This window comes from Salvelinus namaycush, chromosome 1 (genome assembly GCF_016432855.1).
Source record: "Salvelinus namaycush isolate Seneca chromosome 1, SaNama_1.0, whole genome shotgun sequence".
NCBI lineage: Eukaryota > Metazoa > Chordata > Actinopteri > Salmoniformes > Salmonidae > Salvelinus > Salvelinus namaycush.
Genome location: NC_052307.1, coordinates 15,886,116 through 15,911,033, shown reverse-complemented (window position 1 = coordinate 15,911,033; position 24,918 = coordinate 15,886,116). Strand labels below are relative to the sequence as shown.

The 24,918-nt window shown below is 43.1% G+C and overlaps 1 protein-coding gene across 3 annotated transcripts; it reads left to right on the top strand.

Moving 5' to 3' along the window:
* The first annotated feature begins 225 nt into the window (after positions 1–225).
* Positions 226–24,918, top strand: git2a (G protein-coupled receptor kinase interacting ArfGAP 2a). 3 transcript variants are annotated; one of them, XM_038996479.1, is made up of 21 exons: positions 226–630; positions 733–882; positions 8,298–8,431; positions 8,557–8,669; positions 8,984–9,089; positions 9,181–9,267; positions 9,596–9,726; positions 9,883–9,977; positions 10,206–10,251; positions 10,797–10,848; positions 10,986–11,058; positions 11,318–11,415; positions 11,716–11,827; positions 11,986–12,125; positions 12,248–12,397; positions 15,083–15,355; positions 18,727–18,813; positions 22,359–22,441; positions 22,660–22,851; positions 24,258–24,321; positions 24,527–24,918. In XM_038996479.1, exons 2-21 carry the CDS (start codon positions 831–833, stop codon positions 24,737–24,739), a joined length of 2,301 nt encoding a protein of 766 aa, XP_038852407.1. In that variant the 5' UTR covers positions 226–630; positions 733–830; the 3' UTR covers positions 24,740–24,918. The 3 variants fall into 3 exon arrangements, with proteins under 3 accessions (XP_038852407.1, XP_038852493.1, XP_038852575.1); XM_038996565.1 differs by lacking the exon at positions 18,727–18,813 and having other exon boundaries at positions 226–882; XM_038996647.1 differs by lacking the exons at positions 15,083–15,355; positions 18,727–18,813 and having other exon boundaries at positions 226–882.

The following is a 24,918-nucleotide window of genomic DNA, read 5'->3' as shown; positions in this document are numbered from 1 at the left end:
CATTTACGCTATGGCCAGGGGAAGCAGGTCTTTACTAATTTGTGCCAAATACTTTTTCGTAAATATAATTTGATTTTGTATGGTAAATATAGAAATATGCTTTAATATTGTAAGTGGTGCATGTTGCGCAATTAAACTGCAAATCAATTACACAATTCCCCCAATCTCGTTTACCATAGACGTCACATCCCTTTCACGCAACAACAACTCGTTAGCCTTCTTATTATAGCTCAGTGTAGCTAGCACACATATCTGGCAGACGGCTAGCTAGTTTGCTCAACTTGTTTAATTAAAGTGATGTCAGTAGCTAGTTACCTAGCTAGTCGTTTGGCTGACCATTTTACATTATGTACAGGAAGTTCACCCCGTAGCTACATCATCCATTAGCGGTTTGCGTTCTGTCAGCCACCGAATTAGACATTATTTTTACGTAGTGTATTGTTGCAGTCCGCTGTCCACGTTGGATATATTTCGTAATTCCAGAGTGTACTTTGACGAGCTGGCTCGGCTAACGCAAAGAGCATCTCGCCTCTTCCTCTCTGGCTGTTACAGACTAGTGGCAAGAGAATTTCCGTCGTGACAATCGCAGCTGCTTGTTGTGTGCAAGCTGCTAACACAAGTCATTTAGCGGTACGGTAGCGTTGTTGGAGCAAGAAACTAAATAGAGGAACCAGATTTTCTTTGTACTTCCTATTTGCTCCTTGCCAAACTGATCTGTATTTTTTTCAACAGCTGTTTTTATGTTATTCGCTTAGCTAAATTCTGCCACCGCATCAAATGAGTAAATAAACAGACTCACCAATTCCATTGACATTTTTATCTCTGCAAGGATGTCTAAACGATTAAGGAATAGTGAGCTATGCGCTGATTGCAGTGTGCCAGGTAAGTCACTTAACGTTACTGATCAAATGTGAGTAGCTAGCTGTGGTTAGCCAAACCATACATAATCCAGGCAGAATACCTGTCAAGTATTAATATGGCTAATAGATTTAGCTATAACTAGCTACATAGACTAATGTGTTGGTTTATGTAGCTAGCACGTATATGAGCTCAAATTAAGCATGATATTAGGTTAGATAAACTAGGTACCAGGACAGTTGAGTTGTTGGCAGCTGTGGCCTTCAGTTTTGTTACAAGCAATGTCTTCCCCTATGTAGCCAACGTTGTCAACTACAGTGTAACATGTAATTACTGCTCGTTCATTGGATGTACAATAATGCACAGAGCCATCTCCTGAGTCCGTGCATGAGTCATGCAAGTGTTCTTTGCATGATGTCATCATGGTGTGGCTATTCCAATACAATGTATTTTTTTTTTTTTACAGGCATAATCATTTCAAAGATGATTTCCTATCAAAGTGTTGCTACAATGACAATGTATTTGATGTGATTATCAGTTGAAGTTTTGTTAAGTGTCACACAGACCATTGCCTCTTTAGTCTGTGTAAATTTGAATATACACCTTTTTTTGATAATCTGCCAAGGTACAGTTGAAGTTGGAAGTTTACATACACTTAGGTTGGAGTCATTAACTCGTTTTAGAACCACTCCACAAATGTCTTTGTTAACAAACTATAGTTTTGGCAAGTTGGTTAGGACATCTACTTTATGCATGACACAATTTTTCCAACAATTGTTTACAGACATTATTTCACTTATAATTCACTGTGTCACAATTCCAGTGGGTCAGAAGTTTACATATACTAAGTTGACTGTGCCTTTAAACAGTTTGGAAAATTCCAGAAAGGATGTCATGGCTTTAGAAGCTTCTGATAGGCTAATTGACATCATTTGAGTCATTTGGAGGTGTACCTGTGGATTTATTTCAAGGCTTACCTTCAAACCCAGTGCCTCTTTGTTTGACATCATGGGAAAATCAAAAGAAATCAGCCAAGACCTCCAAAACGTAGACCTCCACACGTCTGGTTCATCCATGGGAGCAATTTCCAAACGACTGAATGTACCACATTCATCTGTACAAACATTAGTACGCAAGTATAAACACCATGGGACCACGCAGTCGTCATACCGCTCAGGAAGGAGACGCGTTCTGTCTCCTAGAGAGGAACATACTTTGGTGGGAAAAGTGCAAATCAATCCCAGAACAACAGCAAAGGACCTTGTGAAGATGCTGGAGGAAACGGGTACAAAGTATCTATATCCACAGTAAAACAAGTCCTATATCGACATAACCTGAAAGGCCGCTCAGCACAGAAGAAGCCACTGCTCCAAAACCGCCATAAAAAAGCCAGACTACGGTTTGCAACTGCACATGAGGACAAAGATTGTTATTTTGGGGGAAATGTCCTCTGGTCTGATGAAACAAAAATAGAACTGTTTGGCCATAATGACCATCGTTATGTTTGGAGGAAAAAGTGGGAAGCCTGCAAGCCGAAGAACACCATCCCGACCGTGAAGCACGGGGGTGGCAGCATCATGTTGTGGGGGTGCTTTGCTGCAGGAGGGACTGGTGCACTTCACAAAATAGATGGTATCATGAGGTAGGAAAATTATGTAGATCTATTGAAGCAACATGTCAAGACATCAGTCAGGAAGTTATAGCTTGGGCGCAAATGGGTCTTCCAAATGGACAATGACCCCAAGCATATTCCAAAGTTGTGGCAAAATGGCTTAAGGACAACAAAGTCAAGGTATTGGAGTAGCCATCACAAAGCCCTGACCTCAATTCTTTAGAATATTTGTGGGCAGAACTGAAAAAGCGTGTGCGAGCAAGGAGGCCTACAAACCTGACTCACTTACACCAGCTCTGTCAGGAGGAATGGGCCAAAATTCACCCAACTTATTGTGGGAAGCTTGTGGAAGGCTACCCGAAACGTTTGACCCAAGTTAAACCATTTAAAGGCAATGTAAACTTCTGACCAACTGGGAATGTGATGAAACAAATAAAAGCTGAAATAAATTACTCTCTCCACTATTATTCTGACGTTACAAATTCTTAAAATAAAGTGGTGATCCTATCTGACCTAAAACAGGGCATTTTTACTTGGATTAAATTTCAGGAATTGTGAAGAACTGAGTTTAAATGTATTTGGCTAAGGTGTATGTAAACTTCCGACTTCAACTGTAAGTGTATGACATGGCATACACACACAACAATCAAGTGTCTCTTATCAAATATCAGAAGATACTGTTACAATGTGGTGTAGTTGTGTTCACCATGGCCTTTTTGCACACCAGGGGTGTATTCATTACGTGGATTCCGTTGCAAAACGTTTCGTGTATTGCAAAATGTTTTTCAACCGAAACTGTTTACTCTAGGAACCAAACGGGGAGGGACCTTTATGAATCTGACCAATAGAAACTAGTTTTTGTTGCTAACATTTTCTGTTTGTGTTTCACATAATTAATACACCACTGACTGTGGGTGTTTAGTGTTGATCGTCTTCCTGTGTCTGGCTGGCTGCAGATTTCTGAAGAATCATGACAGAAAGGATAAGATTTCCCTGTGGTCATGGTTTTAGATTCCACTAACCTAGAGTAGGGTTCCACAAACTCTGTCCTGGGCCCCCCCCTCCCCGGTGCACATTTTGTTTTTTGCCATAGCACTACAGAGCTAATTCAAATAACCAACTCATCAAGCTTTGATTATTTTAATCAACTGTGTAGTGCTAGGTCAAAAAACTAAATATGCACGGGGTCGCCCAGGACCGAGTTTGGGAAACCCTGGATAGAGGTGCTTCTGTTTTTAATTGCCCTTCCGGAATGAGTTTTGAAAACTTAAAGGTAGACTCCGCAAAAGCATGTTGTCACAAGCAGCACTGCAGTTATTAAGATGAGCGAGATGCAAGACTTCACTCTCACACGTGCACGGGTTCGCTGTTACAGCGTGGTAGCCACGGGACCAAAACAGAGGCGAAGTTGAGCTTCAACTCTCTTAGTTGTTGCGGAAGTTGACACACTATGCTGTTTATTTTCTGCATTTGCGTCATATCGCGGAGTACCTTTTTAAGTTGTCAAAACTCATTTTGGGGGAAATGAACCAACTGTCAACCTGAGATTACAAGGTTGTATAACAACTGGCTGTGATTGTGAGTCCCATAGGGCGGCGCACAATTGGCCCAGCGTCGTCCGGGTTTGGCCGATGTAGGCCGTCATTGTAAATATTAATTTGTTCTTAACTGGCTTGCCTAGGTAAATAAAGGTGACATTTTTATTTAAAAAATTAAGATTGGTGTTGTCACTTCATTCAGAGGCTCTCTTTATCAGTGGTTAGTAAACAATTTCGGGTGCTTTCACACTTTTTGTGAACTCAGTGCAGTTCTCTTAATTTTTTGTGCAGTGTGTGAGCACTCTTAAGGAACTCAGATCCCTCAAAAGAGGCCACAAAGCAAACTGAACTGAGACCATCTTGAGAGGTGGTCTGAGTTTAGTTCGCTTGAATTCTGTGGTCCGGTTACCTTTATTAGGGCAATGTGAACACAAAGCTCCCCAATGCAACACCGTTTCCCCTGCCATAACCCCTCACATTGGTTCCTCAAACGAGAGAAGATGTGCAGGTTCGTGGGGGAAAAATGTGTGCCATTTTTGGATGCACAGGGGGGAAAAAAGATATTTGTCGTGTTTTCAGTTCAGATTAATTGCTTTCAATATTTGTTCTATCGGCTAAGAGAGCTTCATAAATTGTTTATTGTATTGTGGGGTTTGAATAGTGGGAGGACGACAACATATTTAATGAGAATCACAACATAGGGTACAAAATCAATTCTAGCTCAATTCTATTTTAGGAGCAGTAGTCTACATTGGGTGTACAATTTTCAATTACAGCATTATTTAATCTGCAGTTATTCTTCTGCTAGGCCAATTTTATTTTGTTACCAATAATATTTACATTTTGATAGTATCTTCTGATTAGAATTATGTCATCTTTTAACTAAATGCAATCTATTAACTTCCAAAATGTAAGTAGGTGTCTAGATGTCCGATAACACGTTCTGATGGAATGGCTTGTCCTGCAGTTTGTGAAAACCCAGAGTGCATTGAGTGAATGTTGTAAAAAGATCTTGTTTCCTTTTTGAATGTATTAATGTCAATGCAAAGAGGACTGAGACCACAAAATGGGTGAAGTGAACTGGCAGAAGAGTTGAGTCCTCATTCAATGGCATGGGCAGTGTGAATACAACGATAACTAAGTTATTTTGCTTATTTTTTTTACTCCAGAGTTCTCTTTTAAAGAGGACTGAGATCTGTTATTTTGGAGGACTATATGTGAAAACACACTTAGAGCTCATCTGAAATGGGTAGAAAACATGTACCATGCTGTTTCTCTGTGAGAGAGTCTAATGGCTTCAGTGCTGCGTTGTGAGGGCCGTTTTGGATAATGTTTAGTCCGTTTCGTACTGGAATGATGTTTTCCAATTAGCATAGGAAGAAAAACAGGATGTTGACTGAATTGACTAGTTGCTGAGGATGCAGTGAGAATTGTGGCTATTGTATTTGACTTTGTATAAAATGTTCCACGTCTTTATTGTGCCTCTTCCTCCACTGCTGATTTAAGTTCTTCTATCAGTACATAGTACACATTTAGACTCTCTCACAGAGTTAAAAAAAAATCAGTTTAGGCTTAAAGCATGTGCACTTTTTCCTGAAATGTTTGTCTCAAACAAATAGTGGTAGATGGGGCTTTCTATTGTCATTTTGTCAGTTGTTGATGTGCCAAGTTAAAAGAGGAATGCTGCTTGTTTAGAATAATATTGAAAAGCCTACTTAGTAAATAGGCCTAGCCTAATTGTGGCAATAAGTAGGCCTAGCTGTATGTAATCTCGTCCTCCAGCCGGCTCTCTCTAGCAATTAAACTTGGGGACGATGGTTAAGCTGTAGGGCAATTCTACAGTAACAGAATTATGCTGAGACCGTGTACCTACACTGTTCTTCAAGGAAATCTGTTTTTGTAAAATGTTCAGTTGAAATTGTTCAAAGTTGTCCTTGTGCATAAAGTTGTATGGTTTGTTTAACTTTGCAATCATTGATTTTTTTGTTTGACACATTTTAAAGTGACAAATCGGAGTCTAAGTATCATTCTCTTATCGTGTAATTGCCCTGTAGTAGCCTAGAGCCATTCTGAAGTAGGCTAGCCCATACCCAATGTATCTTACCACTCATTGCACTTCATTATATCCATTTCAGCATTTTGCTATGTCCCATTCCCTGACAGTCCTACTAAAAATGTGTCAATGTCCCTCCCTCCTGACACCAGTTGGCCTGGACTGCCCCTCTGTGGGGCTGTTACCAGTTGTTGTTGGGGTCTGAATATTTTTAGCGGGTACAGACGTGCGTTTTAATTTAGCAGCACTTTACACTTGTTGACGAAAGAGTGGGCTTCTCAGCACCCAGCTCTCACTGGGCAGGAAGAGGAAGAGACGCAGAACGGTACACCAGGTGCAGGAGCCTGACTGGTCTGCAGCCCCAACACACACATTTCAGCTGTTGCCAGAGAGACGTGACAACCCCACTGCCACTCATCATTTCAGAGTGGCAGTCGACCAGTTTTGCAATTTGCTTCTCTGTTTATGAGTTGCAATTTTGTTTGTTAGTCAACCTATATGTTGGTAAGTTTGTCAGTGAAATGTAGTCATTTTAGATGTTATGACGCTCCCGTCAATAGTGAGTAATTGTAAGTTGGTCAGTAACATGAGCTAGCAGCATGCATCTCAATGAAATGCCACAAAGTGTTTAAGCTAACACACTGTCGACACCGATACTGTATTTAGACATTCATTGCAGTACTCGCCAAAATTCTTGACTGAAGGTTCTGCATATATCTATTTTGAAGTGTAAGAGCAAGTTACTCAGGGGGCGTGAACGTCTACTCAAGTCTCAACCAACTCAAACATAATAAACAGGGGTTTAGAAGAAAACACAGCCTAGCCTATTTAGTTTGGCTCCAGGGCTCAGTTGTTGAAAACAGAGCATTCTCTGACGAGATAATGATCAGCAGATCACTTGATCACTTCTCTCCTTGTGCTTATCGGGTCACATGGTGAGGAGAATGCAGGTCAGGGGCATTAAGGCAGTCCTCATGGTACATCTGTTGCCCCCTGCCTTAAGAGCTGGTCTGTTGGTTTCAATTGACAAAGTGGGTCCAGATTAGCCTATGTTTTGGAGTCATTTGCGTCGCACCTTGAAATTAAACTAGGGAAGAGACTGCTGCTGAAAATACAGAAATCTAACATCCCTTAATACTGACGTGCTTGTGTTTTGAAGAGACTGAAAGTGAGTGATGTCTTGCTCCATGGTTTGTATACAGTCTGTCTCAGTAGGCCTGTCCCTCCCTCTCTCTGGGTGTTTGCTGTTACTTTACCAGCAGCACGGTGTGCAAGTTCAAATAAGTTTCAGTTCTCTCTGCAGTTAGCGGTTCTCTTTTGAAGGTCTGTGTGATCTATGATGAATCTCTCATGCTCACCCCCATCATGAGCCTAGAATGAGACTACCATCCAAGACGTTGCTCGGTGGAGTGCACAATCCTGTAATGTGCACATATTTTGTGGTTTAGACGGAAGTTAGCTAGTGAAAGAGGAAATGTGTGGTTCAACTTCCACTTTGCGCTCTGCATGACTTCACTATCTAAACGGACAGTTTAGCCTATAGGAGCTATTTCTTATATGACTTGCATTGTCATTATGTGACAGCTTTGAAAAAAGTCTGCCAATAGAAGTTAGTGCTATCAGAATAATGTGCCCTGAGGTTGTCTCCATGTTAGCCTCAATTGGGGTTTCCTTTATCTACAGGCAGGATCAGTTCAGGCAGGATCAGTTCAGGCATATAGATTCCAAGGGTGTATCTGGGCCGGCTGTCTTGTCAGTGTAGCCCAACTGGGATGCCACCAGAATGGAGAGGCTGTGGCCAGAGTGAGTTTGCAGCTGAGTGAGAAGTGAAGTGGCCTGGCTGCCAAAGGCAGCATGCCAGAGATTTGAATAATGAATGTGAGGAGCAGTGGAAAGGCCCAGTCATGAGGAAGGTGCCAGTAACCAAGGAAAGCCATGTAAGTGTTGGCTTGATGATTGATTTCAAACAGTGACTGCTGATGTAGACTCTAGATGATATGAAAAGTGGCAGTTGTAATGAGTGATCATTAAGCTGTAGGCTAGGATGAGAATCAGACAAGCACTGTGCCAGTGCATTTACCCCCACAGGTCCTTCTGTGTATTCAACTACATGGTATTACAAATGAATGAACAAAAGCCAAATGAGGCTTTGCAATTGAGTTGGTGAAATATTTGGTTGAATGTGTTTGTATGTATTTATTTACTGTAGGTATGTATTTGTTTCCTTTATGTTTAGAGCCTCGCTGGGCTTCTGTGAACAGGGGCGTGTTGATCTGCGACGAGTGCTGTAGTGTTCATCGGAGTCTGGGCAGACACAGCTCCCAAGTGCGTCACCTGACTCACACACCATGGGCTCCTACACAGCTACAGGTAAGATCCCCCAACACACACACACCTCTTTACTGTGGTCAAAGCTATCCCCTTTTATGCTTTTGTGATAGAACAGGCTGTTGGTATGTTTCATTGAATTGATCATATCTTTGTCTTTTAATCAGATGGTTCAGATGTTATACAACAACAGTGCAAATTCGATATGGGAACACTCTCTACTGGACCCAGCGTCGGTGATGAGTGGGAAACGCAAGGCCAACCCTCAGGACAAAGTACAGTGAGTCATGAGCGTTTGATGGCTGCCTAGTGAGCCAGGAGTGTACTCTTATTCACAAGTGAAGGAGGGACATTTGGCCCAGTTGCACTAGTACCTTTTTCACACTACTGAGCTGATACGAACCATGCTAAACTGCATTGACCTGGTTACACATTCACCAAAGTGCTGGTTTGGGTCAGCACGATAGCGTGACAAAGGTATTGGGAACCTAAGAGTGAGTGTTGCTTGAAATTTAAGTGCTGGATATCCTCCCACGAGGCTCTCTACTCCATTTCTCTGCTGTTTACCCCCTTTTCTTTTTGTCATTCCCATAGTCCAAATAAGACAGAGTTCATAAAGGCCAAATACCAAATGCTGTCTTTTGTCCACCGGATGCCTTGTCGAGATGACGACAGCTTCACTGCCAAGGACTTAAGCAAGGTGATATCTCGGCCACTCTGTGCTAATGAAGGTTTATTCGGCTTGAATAAGCAATATTTTACTAATAGATGTTGATTTTATTTTCTCTCAGCAACTTCACTCCAGTGTCCGAACTGGTAACCTGGAGACATGTCTGAGGTTACTCTCTCTGGGAGCCCAGGCCAACTTCTTTCACCCAGTAAGACTCTCTGATCACTCATCTCATTTCTCCCCTATCCAGCTTCTAAACATATCCTTAACAGCATGTTAATACTACATTTTTACTACCAGAATTACTGTTTTGCTCACAGGTACAAGAGCAACTTAGTAGAACACTGCTCGTGGGAAAAAGAACATTCCAAAAAGGAAGCCTTTTCATAGGTTTAACCTTTTGTGGCGTAGTGTTTATGCCACAAGCAGTGTGAACAGACCCTTACCCTTCCTCACACCCTATCTATGTGTTGAAGTCTCTCTTTCTTCCTAGTTTTAATTGTTCACGTATGGGTGGTGTCTTACCTTTCCTTCAGGAAAAAGGGAATACGCCGCTGCATGTGGCTGCCAAGGCAGGCCAGGTGTTTCAGGCCGAGCTGCTGACAGTCTACGGGGCTGACCCCGGCGCCCCCGACACCAGCGCCAAGACTCCCATTGACTATGCAAGGTACTGCAGCATCCAGCCTTTAAAGGGATAGTTCACCATTCAGAATATTAAACTTATTTTGTCCAAGTCATAAACAAAAGTAAGTGTGGCTTTGCTACCAGGCTGGCTGTTATGGGCAAGAAGAGGCATAACTGGTTTCTCTCGTGTGTTTCTCAGGCAAGCTGGCTACCATGACCTGGCTGATAGGCTGGTGGAGATTCAGTATGAACTTACTGACAGACTGGCTTTCTATCTCTGTGGGAGAAAGCCTGGTAAGTGACGAGAGTCCTTTGCCTTCTCAAGCTAGACTGCAAGCCTTGTGTGTCCATTTTTCCAAACCTCTGTCAGCTGCAGTTAAAACATAGCATTGTTTTTTGCCTGCTAAATCAAAACGCACTCAATGTTTGCAGCCTAGTTTCGGGGGTTACTCAACATCACATACGGTAACTCCCATGAGTTCTAATCACAACAATCCATAATATGTCCGTGCTTGCTTTCAGATCATAAAAATGGCCAACACTTCATCGTCCCACAGATGGCCGACAGGTAAGGAAGCATTGTGTAGGTCAATGCATAATATACTATTCTGGTCCCAGACTGTTTGTGCTGTATAGCCAACCCCTGTTTGTTGTCATGCCAAATGACAACCAGAAGATTTGTCAAAAAAGCTTAAACATATCTGGGACCAGACTAATGAAATATCACTGTGGGGATTGTTCTTAGATAAAAAATATATATAATTAAGAAACCATGAGCTGTTTATTTGACCGTGCAATCCAACTCTTGGGCCTGCCAGGACATGTTCTGTGGCTTTTTGTAACAAGCATGAGAGGAAATAGGTCAAAGCAGTTGTTGCATAGTTAAAACAACAAAATCATTGTTATTATAATGCATATCTGAGCAAAATCTACATTTCGGGTCTTATTATAGCATAGTTCTGGTATTTGAACTCAAATGAAGCATGATCTCTTTTTGTATTGCTCTCTTTTGATGGATAAGGAACATGTAAGTATTTGATCATAATGAGGTCTGACCATTTTCCCTCCCATTCTAAATCAGAGGCTAAGCAGATTTATTTTTTCCATCTATAGCAGTTTAGATTTATCAGAACTGGCAAAGGCAGCAAAGAAGAAACTCCAGTCTGTAAGTGTTCTAGTCATTCAGGTTTTGATTGTAATATCATACAGTACATAATGCATAGAGACGCATATAATGTAACCAAAGCATATCATAGAACTAGTTCTGGTTTGATTTCTCACATATCACAAATTTCATTTCAGCTCAGTAATCATTTGTTTGAGGAGCTGGCGATGGACGTGTATGACGAGGTGGACAGACGGGAGACGGATGCAGGTAAGACACACCGAGGGATCGACAGTGATGTGGAGTAACATCAGTGCCTGTTTCTTAGCATTTAGTCCACCATGTCCAGTTAAACATCTTGATGGTGTTCATTAGGCACCAAACTGAAGAAAACCGACTGAAACTGGGAGGGACTACCTTGACTTATCCAATAAGAAACAGGCATTTTTTGTTTCCTGTTGCAAAAAGTTTTCTGTTTACGTTTCCTAATGAACATGGCCCTGATGCAACACTCGTATGTTCTGCACAGTATGGCTGGTGACACAGAACCACAGCACGCTGGTGACAGACACCACCGTGGTGCCTTTCCTTCCTGTGAACCCAGAGTACTCATCAACACGAAACCAGGCAAGCCTGCTGCATACTGTGGATATAGATACTTTTGTTTCAACTGTATATTCTCCCCCTCTGTTTTTCTCCCTCCCTTTTAAATATGACCAGTTCTCTGTTTCAAATGAAAGTTTATTGGTCGCGTACACCGTTTAGCAGACGTTATAGTGGGTGCAGCAAAATGCTTATGTTACTAGGCCCTAACAATGCAGTAAGATGTCAAACAAGTAAACAAATAATAAATAAATAAAATAAATCAGGAAATGTCATCAGATGCAATAGGAAAGGATACATTTAGTATAATATTTCTCTCTCCAGGGACGGCAAAAACTTGCGAGATTCAATGCACATGAATTTGCAACCCTTGTCATCGACATATTAAGTGACGCAAAGCGTCGACAGCTGGGGAACACTACGACGAGTCCCAAAGGTAGAGTACTGGACAATAATGGCTCTACTACCTCTCTCTCACACACACATGGCTCACACACACATGCAATCAAAATTGTGTTCTTTCGACGAAATGAGAAAGGTGCCCCATTTTTTTAAAGTGTTTTTATTTTCTCATTTGCTTCTTTGTGGTTACAGAAAACGTTGAACTTATCCTAAAAAGCGTGAGCATCCAGCGCGGCAGTGAGGGTCTGGACAATGACCAGCCGGACTATGACAGCGTGGCCTCTGACGAGGACACGGATCAGGAGCCACCCTCGGGCAAGGACCGGACCAAGGTAACTAACGTGATGGCATTGCACGCAAACCAAGTAAAGGATTTCAAGTACAGGACTGTATGTAGTACTGAAAATGAGCACCTGCAGTCTGGCTTTTCAATCGTTGACTTTTTCCTCTACAGAGTCTGGACTCGGACCTGTCAGACGGGCCTGTCACGGTGCAGGAGTTCCTGGAGGTGAAGCACGCCCTGTCGGCCTCGGAGGCCAAGATCAAGCAGCTGATGAAGGTCAACAGCAACTTAAGCGGCGAACTGCGACTGATGCAGAAAAAGGTACCACCCACTGCAGAGATCCACCAATCAGATCACTAACACTACCGGTCCGTCCGCCTCTTGGCCGATGAGATGGAGGGCTGGACTCGGGGCGGCACTGTGGTTGGTCAACCGAGCTCTGGTCCCTCCCCCATGCAGTAACCTCCCCTCACACACTGGGGTTCTAATGAGGGTCCTAACCAGTAACCACCAGACTGCTGGGGAGGTTCTCCTGCAAGGCAAGACTCTCCCTCTTGCTCCACCGTTTGGGACAGCATGTTTCAGTCCATGTTCAGACAATGGCTTCTATAGCTTGACATATTCCTATATTTTTTTTAACTTGTGTTAAAGAGCTCCACTGCATTGTGGAAAACCATATCCCTCCTCCCCTGTATACAGTGTATGATACAGTAAAAGCTGTGTTATTTCATATGGTATGACTAACAGGCATGCTCAAGTAATCAGCATGACATCACTCGCACTGTGAGTTTCCATCCCCTCGTCGTTTCCACAGTGACTAACATAGTAAGCATAGCATCGGTCATTTTTAATACGTTTTTTTATTTTTTTATAACACTTTTTTTTTTTAAGTTAGCTCATCAGAATTGTCCACTTGAAGGTGTGAGATCACACAGGTCTTACTTATACACGGGTGCAGCATTTGCCTTATCAAACCAAAAGGTCCCATTGGTCCTCTGTTGTGGTAAATATTATTTACAGCCCAGGAGTACAGTCACTTCCAGAGTTCAGCTCCATAGTGGGTCTTAACAGAATGTTTTGCTCTAACCTGGAGTCTTCCCTATCGCTGACCCCAATAATGTATCATACTAAATCCCACAATCCGGAGTTTGTTTCAGCTCAACAGCAGCCCCACCACTTGATTTGGAATAGACCAAACTATAATTTCCTCCAATCAACAGCCGCCTGTCAACCTAAAAAGCATAGATGGTGTGACAAACGGCCTTTAAAGGACCGATTTGAGAAACCATAGAAATATGAGGAATGCCTTTACAAGGTAGTGAGCTGTTTTGAATAGCTGTTTTTGTAGCCACAGCAGCCATACAGGCTCCGGATCGTGGCTTTGAACCCCTTTGCCCTGGGTTGTGAATACTATTGTTCTATGGGACAAACAGTACAAGCCAAACTGGTATTCCTCAGTGGTGGACGTGTACAGTATGTGATTTAGCTATGTGGGCTGGCATTGTTTTAACTGATTGGATACTCTGTCTTAGCTGTCAGAGAACTTCCCCCTTGCCCTCTATGAATGAAATGGCACACTTCACCCTGCATTAGATTTCAACCAGACCATGGAGTTGGATAGAGCGCGCACTTGCAAAAGCCTGTTTTGGAATGGGCAGTGTCATTGAGGGCTTACACTGTTTTAAACTAGTCAACTGGGTGGGACTTCCTATGGGTTCAATTGGATCACAGAATTCCATCCAGGTCAGTAGGAGGGATCAGCCAATGAATTTTACTCCTGAGAAAACATTCCAGCACGGCAGGTGGCAGTAAATCACCAAACTTGGGTTTATGCCCGTTCAGACTATATAAACTCCAGCACGGTAGGTGGCGGTATGCATCTCTTCATTTTGTTTATGAACCACTAGTAAACTCATAGAAGTAGAAGAATAAGAAATGTACTACTTTAAAATTGAGAGCCCACTGTAGACGGGTTGGTTGTTGAGCAACAATACCCACGCGTGTGCAACTATGGGGCAAAACAGATGGGATTGGTTTAGACTGTTGACAACATGTAAACTATATTTAGTCTCCAAATGTTTGAAAACATAAATACATTTGCACAATGAGCACTTGTTGTCTCGCAAATACATTGTTACAGTTGTTGGTTAGCTAGCTAGCGAATTTGATCCATATTAGCATAGCCATGATATCAGTCAGAACACCTCAAAGCAAGACATGGTATCACTAACCAGATACAAGCTGAAATGAGACACCTACGTTTCCCCACAAGGCAAATTCTTGTCATTGTTGCTAGCTATCTGACCATTCAGAATCAACCAGTCAATGATGTTCCTCGTGCTGTCACAAGAGCAATAATGGAAAAGTGGGAGTGTGCCCTCTTTCCAACTCTATGAACCAGATAATGCAATTGCACAAGATGGAGAACACTGATTGGGGCATATCTCTTCCTCTTTGACTATCAACATCTAAGAGGGTCTTTGTATTTTCTGGATGCCTCTCTGCCACTGTCTGGGCATCCCTGGCACACAATATTTGTCCCTGGTACTCATATCTTATCTATCAATCATCTCAGACAGAGACAGGAGCTATCTGAACTGTCTTGCTTGCCTGCTGCCCTTTCTGCTTTCTCTTACCTCTTGCTGTGATTTGAGTGGAGTTTTTCGAATGCCTAGCATGAGTAACACCAGAGGGGACATGATTAACTATGTTAATTAGCATGTTATAAAGACATAAGTAGTAGCCTATACCATTGGTCTTAGCTTAGTACAGATTGATGCTGACGGTTCCCAACACCGGAAGTCAAGTAGAGAAATGGGGGCAAATCCTAACTTTCACTTAGTCTCCCATTGACATCAATTCATGACAAGTGAAATTCAACTTAAGTGAAAGTTAGGATTCACCCCGTGGAGAATAAAGCATGCGTTAAAGCTAGAAAACTTAAACACCTTGCTTGCTGATAAGAAAAGTGCCCTTTTAGTGTATTTGCTGACCCGTCTCTTCCAGCTGCATTCTCTGCAAAGCGAGAACACGTCTCTCAGGCGACAGGGCCCAACCACCCATATCTATCAGGTCCCCATCAGCAGCGGGTCAGAGTACACTGACCCTCCTTCCTCCAGCCCCTCGGCCATGAAGCGCCGGCAGTCAGCGCGGGCCAGCCGGCCCATGTCCATGTCTATTTATGAGACTGGCTCGGGCCTGAAGCCCTACCTCCCCAAGGGGGAGACCCCCTACCCAGAGGAGGGTATCCCCACCCTGCAACCCTTCCTCCCACCTCATGTAAGTAAATATCCCGCAGCCAGCCTCCTTTGCCATTCGCTCTCCCATCTCCATCTTCTTGTAGTCTCCTCAACCATTTTTCTCATTCTATCTTTTCCTGCAGCCTTTTTTAAAAATCTCTTCTGTTTTCCTTTCTGCTTTTAATTTATTTTTCTGTTTTTCGTTGGTGTAGTGTTTGCTGGTAGCTGTTATTTGGCACCTTGAACCTGATAGTGATAATCAGCCAGTACAATGTCAAGCACACAGGTCACAGGCAGCTAGTCTCAACTCTGTCTGCTCTGAATGCCTGCAGTTTCATAGGATTCTTCTCTGGGCTGTTGGTTTCCACAGTGTTTCCTGGGCCGTGTTCCAAGACCTTTTAGAATGCATCTGTCTTCTCCCTTCCTTAAAGGGATAGTTCACCAAAATTAGATATTGGTTTTCTTACCCTATAAGCAGACTATGGACAACGTATGACAGCAATCCATGCTTTGGTTTAGTTTCCCTGGCACTGTTTCCAAATGCTAATGTGTTAGCATTTGTGGCACATCCTATTCAAGTCATGGTACCGATATTAACATGTCCATATCATCCGAAATAATCTAAAATTGATTGTGAAGCTCATAGATTTGAACATGGTGCAAAAGAAATGCTAATATTGGTACCATAACAAATTAAAACAAAGCATGGATTGCTGTCATACCTTGTCCATAGACTGCTTACAGGGTAAGGAAACTAATGTATCATTTTGTAATTTGGGTGAACTATCCTTTTAAGATAATCACATATCTATAGGTGAGTAGATATGTGAAAACATTTTCACTCAATTGCTTTCAGAAATCTTAGTGTGTTAGATCTGTGATGGGTGCATTTTAAGGTATTCGAACAGGGCCCTTTGAGTACTCTCTGTTCAAACATTGTCTCAGACAATATGAAAGATGTCAGAATCACACTTGTTATTTTCATTTCAATCTGAAATATTTGGAAGGTTTGTATGTCATTTCAAATAAGCATTAAACATTAACATCCCATAAAAAAAAATTCAGTTTTTTTTTGGTTTTTATGTCTCCATGACAAACTAACACAGATTTTCCCAAACTAGGCTCGCAACCCCATGTGGTGATTTGGAAATGGGGTCATGAGAGAAACTCACGCTTGGTGTATAGAACCGGGTTTACGTCAGTAACCTCCAGTAGTCGCTAGATGTGGTTGTAATAAACAGAGCGGTTTCTGTTTTTTTCCTACAAATATAGCTCTACCTTTTGAACTGTTTAAGCTACAAAATATTATGACCCTGTCACTGAAAGATAAAACTCATGTGTCTTCTGTTTCCCTCTACAATGCCCACAATCTTTATTAAAACAAGTGCACAAGACCAAGCACTAAAACAGACGGTGGGAGAAGAACGTCAATGATGGTGTTCTTTTCTACACAGAAGATCATAAAAAATCATTACCTAATGATCTTCTGAACTACCTTTCTGATGCATTTCAATCTCTTCAAACCTTCAGCTTGAGATACTGTGTAAAATAGTGTGACTGATTTGCAATAGATTGTCATACCCCCAATAAAAAAAAAAAATCTTCACATTGGCCATTGGTTACATCACTTTATTTATATTGAAATGGGGTCGGCGAGCAAAAAAAAGTTTGAACCCTTGAACTAACATAATTTTTGGTTCTAAATCCTGGTGTATATAAGTTAATTTTTAAACAAAAGGAATTTGATGTTTTTGTAATTGAACTAAACTGTTCTGGTATTTCGAGGGGCATTCCGGGATTGGTACATCTCCACTCACCGGACGATTTTAGGTACACCCATCTAGTACCAGGTCGAATCCCCCTTTGCCTCCAGAACAGACTGAATTATTTGGGGCATTCTACAAGGTGTCTGGAACGTTCCACAGGGATGTTGGTCCATGCTGACGTGATGGCATCATGCAGTTGTTCCAGATTCGACAGCGGTACATTCATGCTGTGAACAGCCTGTTCCATCTCATCCTAAAGATGCTCTATTGGGTTGAGGTCTGGGGACTGTGCAGGCAGTGCGTACTAAACCGAACTCACTGTCATGTTCCAGGCAATGTTTTTCCACTCCTCAATTGTCTGGTGTTGGTGATCGCTTGCCCACTGGAGCCGCTTTTTCTTGTTTCTAGCTGAGAGGTGTGGAACCCGGTGTGGTCGTCTGATGCAATAGCCCATCCGTGACAAGGATCGACGAGTTGTGCATTCCGAGATGCCGTTCTGCACACCACTGTTGTACTGCGCGGTTATTTGTCGGTTTGTGGCCCGCCTGGTAACTTGCATGATTCTTGCCATTCTCCTTTCGATCTCTCTCGTCAACGAGCTGTTTTCGCCCACAGGACTGCCGCTGACTGGATGTTTTAATTTGTTGCACCATTCTCTGTAAACCCTAGACACTGTCGTGCATAAAATGCTCAGGAGGACAGCTGTTTATGAGATATTGGATTTGGCGCGTCTGGCACCGACGATCATACCACGCTCAGTCGCTTAGGTCACTAGTTTTTGCCATTCTAACATTCAATCGAATAGAATTGAAAGCGTTGATGCCTGTCTGCCTGCTTTATATAGCAAGCCACAGCCACGTGACTCACTGTCTGTAGGAGCGAATGTCGTGTGTCCTACTCTATCAGAACCCAAAATATAAGTTTGTTTTCCTACATTGTTTGTGAACAATGTAATTATAAATCTAGCCCTCGAAGCCAGTTCCACTGCTTTTTTCCATTCATCCCTTCTAATAAGGGACTGATTTAGACCTGGGACACCTGGTGGGTGCAATGTTTAGGTAGAACAGAAAACCAGCAGTACTCCAGACTCCGTAGGGTAAGATTTGAATACCCCTGCTGTAGCCTACAGCTGCAGAACATGGTTAAAACTATACTTTTTACCTCATGGATGGTCTTTCCTTCTGTCTATGGATTTTATAATGGTTGCATTTATCTAGCCCCACCCTTCAGGTGTTTACAAAAACAAGTGGTGGAGTGACTGCCTTGTTGTTTTTCGAATCCCGGAATGCCCCTTTCGCTATGAAACAATCTTGTACTATGCAGTGTCAAAGGTAGAATATGTTCATTGTCTAGATGTTTAAAATGTTCTAGGTATGGGATGAGGTCCAGTATTCCCAGATCCAACATGGCAATGATTGTAATGCAGTTATTCAAGTCACATTTCTTGTCATGCAGTCTCGTTTATCATCACATTTTATGGTTTTCTACATTCTTACTTTGATTTTGGTTTCTTATAGATTGTTTTTATAAAAAATGTATTTTAGTACTCCCAAACACTGTTACTTGCATGAAGTCTTTGTTATTGGGAGCACTAACAATTCTTATTTTTTTAAATGTTTTACGTATAATTTGAACCCCTTTCTAGATGGGAAGGGGTGCTTTTGTGACCTCTTCATCCCTCCCCTCCTTCCCATCCACCCTGTCCTGGTCACGGGACGAAAGTGCTCAAAGGGTTAAGTACCTCCTCACTTGGTCCATGCCTCTTGACACAGCAAATCCATTGGGAGCCCTAGTCCTCCCTCCCTCCTTTTGTCCTTCATATGCTGCTTCCTCCCTACCTGTCCTGTTGCATGAGCCAAGCCACCACCCCATGGGCTGCCTTCCTTTCACCACCCATACATATCTCTAGCACCACCACCACCACCCATATATGTCTCCAGGGACGTCACCAGGACCTGGCTTTCAGGGTCCTGGTGATGTCTACGATGCCCGCCTCCGCAGAAGTCAGAGCATTCTTACTTCTTGTGCTTCACAGAGCTTGTGTGAAGTATCTCTACCACCACCACCACACTACATGACCAAAAGTATGTGGACACCTGCTTGTCAAACATCTCATTCCAAAATCATGGGCATTAATATGGAGTTGGTCCCCCCTTTGCTGCTATACAGCCTCCACTCTTCTGTGAATGCTTTCCACTAGATGTTGGAACATTGCTGTGGGGACTTGCTTCCATTCAGCTACGAGCATTAGTGAGGTCGGGAACTGATGTTGGGCGATTAGGCCTGGCTCGCAGTCAGCGTTCCAATTCATCCCAAAGGTGTTTGATGCGGTGGAGGTCAGGGCTCTCTGCAGGCCAGTGAAGTTCTTCCACACCGATCTTGACAAACCATTTCTGTATGGACCTCGCTTTGTGCACGGGGGCATTGTCATGCTGGAACAGGAAAGGGCCTTCCCCAAACTGTTGCCACAAAGTTGGAAGCACAGAATCGTCTAGAATGTCATTGTATGTTGTAGTGTTACGATTTCCTTTCACTTGAATGGGTGAAAGGGGGGTCTAGCCCGAACCATGGAAAAACAGCCCCAGACCATTATTCCTCCTCCACTAAACTTTACAGTTGGCACTATGCATTAGGCAAGTAGCGTTCTCTTGGCATCCGCCAAACCAAGATTCGTCCATCGGACTGCCAGATGGTGAAGCGTGATTCATCACTGAACTCGTTTCCACTGCTCCAGAGTCCAATGGTGTCGGGCTTTACACCACTCCAGCCAACGCTTGGCGTTGTGCATGGTGATCTTAGGCTTGTGTGCGTGCGGCTGCTCGGCCATGAAAACCCATTTCATGAAGCTCCCGACAAACAGCTGACTTTGCTTCCAGAGGCAGTTTGGAACTCGGTAGTGAGTGTTGCAACCGAAGACAGATGAGTTTTACGCGCTTCAGCACTCTGCTTTCCCATTCTGTTAGCTTGTGTGGCCTACCACTTTCCGGCTGAGCCGTTGTTGCTTCTAGACATTTCCACTTCACTGGAAATATCTGTCCCAGCCCATACAGTTGACCGGGACAGCTCTCGCAGGGCAGAAATTTGACAACTGATTTGTTGGAAAGGTGGCATCCTATGACGGTGCCACGTTGAAGTCACTGAGCTCTTCAGTAAGGCCATTCTACTGCCAATGTTTTGTCTATGGAGATAACGTAGCTGTGTGCAAGATTTTTAATATACCTGTCAGCAACAGGTGTGGCTGAAATATCAGAATCCACTAATTTGAAGGGGTGTCCACATACTTTTGTGTGTGTAATATATATATATATATAATCTCCACCACAACCACCCATACATCTCCACGACCACTGTCCTCATCATGCCTGTTACAATAAGCTAGAAGGTTTTCAATGAAGCAGCACTATGCTCCAAGATCACACACCCATCTCAATGCAAAGGTTTGCCTACCCTCCATGAGACCAGTTGCCAGTTGAAGTCAGCCTATTGAGATTTTCCCAAATTCCTCATTCCTAATGCAAATTCCTTCCGTCTTCCAAGCCAATCTTTTGCAATACTTTTAAACTTGATGACCTCTTTTCTCCCTCTAACCAGCACATGGCCGTTGCCCAGTAAACGTCATCCAGCATGCCCTCCCTCGCCTCTAGTAACACCTAAACTCACCGGTTATCCAGGAGTCTGTCCCGCACCAAGAGGTGGGACCTGTTCAGAAGCAAACAACCCTTAGCCCCTACTCCCTAGACACTTGTGGAGATCTGGTGAAGGTTTAAGCAATATGTTAACAATTCTATCTAACCTATCAGTGGGCAAGGGGGAGCTCTCAGATCTCCACAAGTGCATAAGGGCTAGGGGTTATTTCTGGACAGAGCCTTTGACTGACCAATGCGCAGAACAGTGGTAAAGAAATTGACAAAACACTTGTACAAGCTAACCCCACTTTCAGCAGTTTGCTGTATTGTGTTTGTGTGGGCTGTGGCATCTTGCCCTGCAGACAGGAAGAGGATGTTTTTTGAGCAGGTCTATTGGGCTAGGCTGGAAAGGGTATGTAACTACGGTATGTGGCCTGTGTCCCCCTTTGGGTGTTTGTCTCTGCTCTTTTCTTTGAAACGCACCGCTTCTACATACTTTCTCTTCTCTGCTGAAAGAGCGAGGAATATGCATGGACGCGACAGTGCAGGGTCAGTGCTGTGCGTCCAAAATTCCAATCTGATACTAGAGTAAAGCTATTATCCACCAGTCTTGTGACGCAGCACACAATGCGTACAGGCTGGATGGAGCACGTAGTATAGAGTATTGAGCACAGTTGACTTTAAATGGTCAGATACATTTGTTAACCAGTACCTCCATCAGCATCGCCTCAGTCGATGACGCAGTGCTCCCCCTAGACTTGTACAGTTTTTAAGCTTTTGACCCAAATTAATCAGAACCTTGATTCCATGATGTCATGAAAGTTATGACTCTGAATGAAAGTCTTGGATCAGAGCTCTGGAAAAGAATGGATCATGGTTCTGATGTAATTCATTGGAGGTTGTTTGTCTGATAGATATCCAGTCATTTCTCTCTCCTCAAACATCCCTGACTTCATCTGTCTTGGAGTGTGCATTTTAAAAAGGGTGCAGCCAGCACGGCAGTGTTTGAAGCTTTTTCTGGACTACATTTGGCCCTTCATTCCCTGCCGTGGTTTAGGCTATTACTTTGTTGTTTTTAATATTGTCTACGAGTCTCCATCTTTTACTAGCAGGAGTTCAAAGGTTTTCATTGACATTGGACAAGCCTAGCATCCCAACTTGGCATGGTACCAATCAACCAACCATTCCATTTGTCCAGTGTGGTTTCTATTACAGTAGCCTATCGACATTGAATTTGCAGATGTTACCAATATGGTGCAGTTTCATATTGAGGGCAAAAAAACTAGAACAGTTTTGAACCCCGGATAACCTCTTTTTACTAACCCTGGCAATGAAATTCAAAAGGCTTCTCTGTTTTGCTTTCGATGTTGACTTGTTTTAGGCATTGTCGTCTTTGTTTCTTTCCCATGGTTTTAGTTCATTCAATTTGTCACTGCCATACATACTATACTGTAAGTTGTTAGTGAAACTGTTTAAGAACATTTCTGTCAAAGTTTCTATTTACGTTTAGGCCTAGGTATGATGTAATGGTTTGTGCTATACCGCTAGAAACTATTTTGTATGATGCATTGGCATTTCTTGCTTGCATTTGCATTGGTATTTGTCACAGTGACAATTTGTTTTACTCTCCTTTCTCTCCCTCTCATGTTAGGCCTCCAAGATGGAGAAACAGAGCAGCATGTCAGACGGTGACTATGACAACACAACCAATGACTCTGAGTTGGAGGACTCAGGGTAGGAACACACACACACACACACTTCTGTGTGCACAGACAGCCAATTCACTGATACAAGCCACACAAAGCAAAGGCACACTGTCAGATTGGAAATCGTCCCTTCAAAGTTGCCACTGCTTCCAGTGTTACACATCAGGTGGCGAAAGTTAGGTCTGGATGTAGGGGTGCAGAGATTGTAGTAACATCCTTAATTTCCCTGTCTCCCCCCCCTGGCAGTGTGGGCAGGAGGGGGAGGCTGAGGAGCAGTGGTTGGCTTGGGGAGGGCAGCTCCATCCCTGAACTGGATGATCTTGAAGCCGAGCCAGACTCTGCGCTCCCCAGCACCGAGGATGTCATTCACAAGACAGAGCAGATCACCAAGAACATCCAGGATCTGCTCCGCGCTGCACAGGAGAACAAGCACGACAGGTGAGGAAGAAGGTCACTAACTCAACACCGAAAAAACAAATGAAACATAACTCCTATGTTGTAACTATCTCTATTGAGATAAAACTAGGCTTTTTCTGTCTAACAGAATTCATCACAGCTTCACCAATTCTCTATTGTGTATTCATCAAAGTACCTCCACTTCCTAGATTGAGTTCCCCCGCTGTCACTGATTTGTTTACTGGAGCTCTACATTTTGTGTGTTCTCAGTTCAGTGTTTTTATTATTCCCTCTATGATTTCACCTCTGTCTTTTTTCTGTGTTCTCCCCACCCCGTGTCCTCTCTCGCGTGTCATTATTTCGAGGGTGTTGTGGTCCTCTGGTCTCTCCCCCTCTATTCCTGTAAGCAGACCTTGTGAGCGTGAGGGTGTCCGCCGGCTCAGGCACAGTCTAGGCTGTTTCAGCAGCCTGGTGCCCTGGGCCGAGAAGGCCCCCTCTCCCCTGCAGCCCCTCAACCTGCGCTCCCCCGATCCTGCCGCCTGGTACTTTACTGGCCTCTGTCCCTGCCTCTCAGGCACAGTGTCTCATCTCCCTCACACCTTCTCTCTCACTCACCTTCCCTCGCACTCTTACACACCTTCCCTGTCTTGCCTACCCCTGCTCGGTTGCCCAATTCTGATGACTGATTCCCTCATTTTGCTATGTGTGGCCTGCTAGGCGTTAGCGTGAAAGACTGATCCTAAAGAACTCACTCACCTACTCTCTTCATTTCTTCCATTGCAAACATCAGTGCAAACACCACTACCTCAAAACTAAACTTTTGATATTCAAGGTACCAATGATTTGTTTAGTTGGTATTCCGTTGAATCTTTAGTAGTCATCTAAAGTAGATACGAGGGTTAATCAACTTCAACTTCATACGATTATTTCTATATGTGTTTATTTTAGGGAATGGTGCCCTGTAGTGTAATATCCAAATGAGCAATTATAATATTTTTTATTTTCTTGTTTTGTCATAGCTGATAGTTCATCACACATAATCAGCTATAATCCCTCACTCCTGTCTGTTACCCATGATTTATAGCCTGGGTACCAATCTGTTTCTGCTCTCTTGCCAACTCCTCAGTGCAGAAACTGATTGGCACCCAGGCTACGGTAATTATGTCAGCTGCAGTTTGACCGTGTCAGAATGCAATATTTGGAATAGCATAATAGATTAGCCAAGCACTAAGAATGGACTGCAGTTTGTTTTTCAGCATGTAGCTCTGAGTGTTGAATTGTGTTTTGCCTCTTCACCTAGACTAACAACTCAGATCTGTCTTGTTTTGAATATTGTTGTTTTGCTATTGCAAAACATTTTAATATAAGTTTATTTTCTTCTCCATGAAATAATGATGACATGAAAAGTCTGTCTTATTAACCTCTCCTCCTGATGATTCCTCTTAAAGCTTTATACCCTGCTCCGAAAGAATATATGTGGCTGTGACGGAAATGGCTGCCCTCTTTCCCAAGGTAAGCTCACAGAATGCTCCATGGTACCACCATCACACACACGCAAAGGCCATTTAACCCTTTTTTCCCCTCACCTTGTATTTTTATTTGTTTATCAATTTGAATTGCATCCTCTAAGAAATGTGGTATAGAAATAAAGTTTGATTGTGTGTTGTGATGTGTTGAACCCCTTATTGGTTACCTGTAACCTCATCTCACCTTTCAGAGACCACGTTCGGAGACAGTGCGAGGTCCCCTGCGCCTGTTGACGTCCAGCGCCTTCCGGCTCCAGGGAGAGTGTCAGAAGGCAGTGCCCCCAGAGGGAGGTCCAGTGCCTGACATGCAGCTGGTCACCCAGCAGGTTATCCAGTGTGCCTATGACATCGCCAAGGCGGCCAAGCAGCTTGTCACCATTACCACCAAGGAGAACAGCAACTGACCATTATCACCACTGCCGCCCGTCGCAGGCCTTTTAGATATCTGAAGGCCCGAAATGTCTCCACGTATTGTTCATCCTTTAACTTTGTTGTAAAAAAAAACAAAAAACATTTATTTCCTGTTTTTAATGTGTATGTGATATTTGCATGTCATTTTTTATTTAAAGACAAATGTACGCAA